The sequence below is a fragment of the Callorhinchus milii genome, unplaced genomic scaffold (assembly GCF_018977255.1).
Source record: "Callorhinchus milii isolate IMCB2004 unplaced genomic scaffold, IMCB_Cmil_1.0 Scaffold1, whole genome shotgun sequence".
Lineage (NCBI taxonomy): Eukaryota > Metazoa > Chordata > Chondrichthyes > Chimaeriformes > Callorhinchidae > Callorhinchus > Callorhinchus milii.
Window position 1 is genome coordinate 58,386,423 of NW_024704742.1, and position 4,078 is coordinate 58,390,500.

Consider the following 4,078-nt stretch of genomic DNA (forward strand, 5'->3'; position numbering starts at 1 on the left):
ATGCTGAACATCATTGTTATTTTCTACATCTTGAAACAGTGTCCCAATTCCAGGGCATCTTGTCTTAAATTCTTGGATTGTGTGCCAAGCTGTGCTTAATGTAACAGACCCCTGTGGCGTTGGTTGTTCCAAAGAGAACTCAATCATTCTGGTATCTGTGGCTGGAAGTATTGAAATGCCAAACATACTGTCCTGAGTTCCAACCTGCTTGAATGTGCCAGCTGGACTGTATTTGGGACCAAGTGAGCTGAAAATAGATCAGCAAATTATAGTCATTTGAACTCCCCCACAATAAAATAAATCAATATTTTTTTAAAGAAAGATGTTCAGAACTACTACGGGATTATCCCAGATCTAAAACATAACTCCAGCTACACAGCACAGTGATTTAGTCCCATCAGAAACTTGACACCAGATGTCATTGCGTTCACAGAATTCTGCAATTGACCCTCTAGGAACATTAAAAAGCAGTCCTTTGAAAATTCTTAGGCAGGTCAATTGATCCCCTTAAGGAACCATTGGGGAGTGCAGCTTGTATTGAATCACTCCACTGTGTTTATAAAGCAACAGTAAAAATCAAACTACTCCTGAAACACCCTCCTTAAGGCACTCTCAGGGCAGGGTTCTGCTCAAGCCCAAGGTACACGGGACATTTTGCAGTACATTGCTGCAAACCATGCAGTATAAATACAGTATTGGTTAGGTTCTGGTGGAACTGTTAACATGGGATGACTGTTTTATTGCAGAAACCCCTCAGATCAGGTTGGGACTTGTTTTTTTAAAAAACATGAAAGACAGGGCAGTGGTGTTTGAAAGGGTTTAAAAAAATTGAGAGATTTATCATGTCTGTGCCATAATATTGAAACGTGATAAAGTCCCAGTGACCTTGCAACCTCTCCCGTGAAAATTATACTGAAGGGAAAATGTGTTAAAAGGTCAATTCATGACATATTTGTGTTCTCAAACACAACCTTGCAAAGTTACAGTACTTTTAAAATCTCTGTTAAATTGTCACTTAGGCACGAAACCAAGTAGTAAGTACTTTGCTAGCAAAATGAAACACAGCATTCTAGAAAATATATTCATATTTGAACAGACTGCAACAGGTATCTTCACATGCTTACACTTGCTCAGCAGTAAAACTCTTACAAATCCAAACTTAAATAAATAAAAGGTTCTCGTTGCAAAAACAAGAACCCACAGAATACAGTATATTCTGTGAAGCGCTTTGAGATGTCTAGAAGATGTGAAAAGCGCTATATCAAATGCAAGGATTAAAAACTCTCTGTTGTTACCCCGATGGTTTTGTGAAGCTAACAACTGAGTCATACTGACTGAGTTATACAAAGGTCGCAGTTTTATCCCTGTTATTTACTGAGTTAGCTGATCTTAATTGGACAGCGTTAGGGCCATCGCAACTGTTCAGCGCTCAAAAAGAAAACATCAGGCAGAGAAGACGTGTTTTAACCTATCTCTACCAGCACCCCCTGCTGGAGTGTCCTTGTATTGAAACCGTATGAAGGCAACTGAGATCTCCTCTGCAATCAAATAACCTGTCGGTCCTCATTGTTAAGGTTCACAAGATCGTAAGATAGTTTTGGATGAAGAAGGCCCCTTAGCCCATCTGATCTCATGTTTCCAGACTAACCACCCCACCGCCCTTGCATCACAATATAAAGCTTTTTTTATGTTGGGGCTGTGTCATTTTGCCTTCATTTTGTTTGCACTAATGGCTTCTCCTCCACCTCCCGTACTGTCTCATTTGGTGTCCCTCAGGGCTCTGTCCTCGGTCCCCTCCTCTTCACCCTCTATATGCTCCCCCTGGTGACATCATCCGCAGACATGGGTTAACTTCCACATGTATGCGGATGACACCCAACTCTACCTTTCCTCCTCTACTCTCAACTCCACGACCACCGATGTCCTGACAGCTGCCTGTCCGACAACGAGTCCTGCACGAGAGACAACTTTCTTCAGCTCTACGTGCGTAAAACTAAGGCCCTCCTGATTTGCTCCGTAAACGCCTTCGCACCTCAGGCGCTGACAGCATCAGTATCCAAGGCTGCACTCTCCACCTCTCAAAGCCAGTCAGGAACCTCGGCGTTCTGTTCGACCCTGAGCTGTCCTTTCTCCCTCGTGTCCGCGCCACAACTGGCACCGCCTTCCATCACCTCCGGAATATCGCCAGACTACGGCACTACCTCACCCCTCACGCTGCTAAACCCTCATCCATGCTTTTCATACCTAAGGCTTGACTATGCAATCCCTCCTCGACGGCCTCCCGCTCACTCCCTTCCACAAGCTGCAGTATCCAGAACTCTGCAGCCGTGTCACTCTCCCGCACCAATGTGGATCTTCACCCTCCCACTCACTGCTTCGCCTCCACTCTCCATTCCCCGTGGATCAAGATTCAAGATCCTCATCCTCACCTACAAGGCCATTCACGGCCTCTGCTCCCTCCTACCTCTCCGACCTACTATCCCCCTACCTACCTGCCCGTACCCTCCGTTCCTCTGGCTCCGGTCTGCTCCACGTCCCCCGCCCCAACCGCCCTACCATCGGTGGTCGGGCCTTCAGCCTCTCAGCCCCAGGCTCTGGAACTCCATCCCCCAGTGCCTTCGCCGCCTCCTCCCTTTCCTCCTTCAAGGCCGGTCTCAAGACCTTTCTCTTTGACCGTGCCTTCAGCTCCCCTCTCGACTCTCTACCCCCTCCTCGCTCCCTCCCTTCCCTCCCCTCACCCTGACCATGTCCCCCCTGCTCGGGTCCCAACCCAACTGTCCAGCGCCTTGGGACGTCCTCCCGACCTGAAAGGGTTGACGTCCCAAGGCGTGGGGGCTGTGCGTGTGTGGGGGGGGGTGCGCTGTGTGTGTGAGGTGGGGGGCTGTGTGTGTGTGTATGGGGGGGCTGTGCGGAAGTAATGGAAGTGAAGGGTGGAAAAATATTGTGAGCGATATTCATCACTTTGAATATAGCAGCTCAAACAACTCCTGCAACCCTTACTCCTCTGGTGCTCCCTAAACACTGGTGAGCCTTCAGCTAGTTTGCACCCATGTTCTGGAACTCTCTCCAAAATCTCTCAATATCTCTCGCAATCCGTTTTGAGATGTAGTCCTGCATTGTAAAGTGCTACAGAATGTAATTTGTTGTAGGCAAATAATTGGTTTATATCATATGGCTCATACGGAATAAACAAACTTCATAAAAAATGCGAAGCTCCCACCTTATCTCTGCTCTACAATTAAATTTGCGGCAGCAAATTAACATGGCTGCTCCAGGCTCCCGGCTACCTGCTGCTACAACGATTGCTGATCAAAGTGAGGTTCTATCAGTGCTGGGAAGCGGAACATGTCCAACTGTGCCTTTCTGCCTGGTACTAAGTAGTTACTGAAGGGTCCTCAGAACTATGTTCCAGTACAAAATCTAAATAAATAACAATGAAGGTGCTTTGATTTGATCTGAAAATGAGTCTTCATTGGAGCTCAATCATTTGAGCACCAGACTTGTGACTACTGCATAATGTTTGGTGTCTGTAGCCCAGTGCTCTTTATCCTTCTTAGTTTTTTTTATATATCCGGGAAGGAGGAAATTAAATGATGTCTCCCTGGGATTAAATTGGTTTCAGAGAGATGTGCTTAAAGTCCCAACGGGGCAGTAGTAATTCAATGCACAGCTGATTGCTCATCAGCGAGTCTTTGGTCAGGATGTATCCGGAGCTCCAGCCACAATGGGCTGAAGGGGCCTGCAACGTTGTAAGATTCTATGAGCAATATCATAGCATGTGAGTGACTGGATTTGTATTTATGAATTCCTCAGGAGTGATGAAGCGCCATGCAAAAAACGAGAAGACTATCTGGAATGGTCAGAATATTTTATGGCTGTTGCTTTTCTATCAGCGCAAAGAAGCAAGGACCCAAACTCACAAGTAAGCCTGGGCTGAATGCATTATACCTTTATCTTTGTCCTGTTTCCCCCTCCTGCCATTATTTATTTTAGAAGTAAAATGATATTCATTCCTGGCTTTTAAATTCAAAAAGTGATTTCTCTGTAACCAATGTTTCCAGTTTTGGTGAATCAAAGC

The 4,078-nt window shown here is 45.9% G+C and overlaps 1 protein-coding gene across 1 annotated transcript in view; it reads left to right on the forward strand.

Moving 5' to 3' along the window:
• The first annotated feature begins 1,054 nt into the window (after positions 1–1,054).
• Positions 1,055–4,078, forward strand: part of dctd (dCMP deaminase) — a 27,037-nt gene continuing 24,013 nt past the window's right edge. The window contains exons 1-3 of the mRNA XM_042341571.1: positions 1,055–1,106; positions 2,949–3,024; positions 3,814–3,922. Coding sequence (XP_042197505.1) covers positions 1,055–1,106; positions 2,949–3,024; positions 3,814–3,922 — 237 coding nt within the window. The remainder of the gene's footprint in view (positions 1,107–2,948; positions 3,025–3,813; positions 3,923–4,078) is intronic.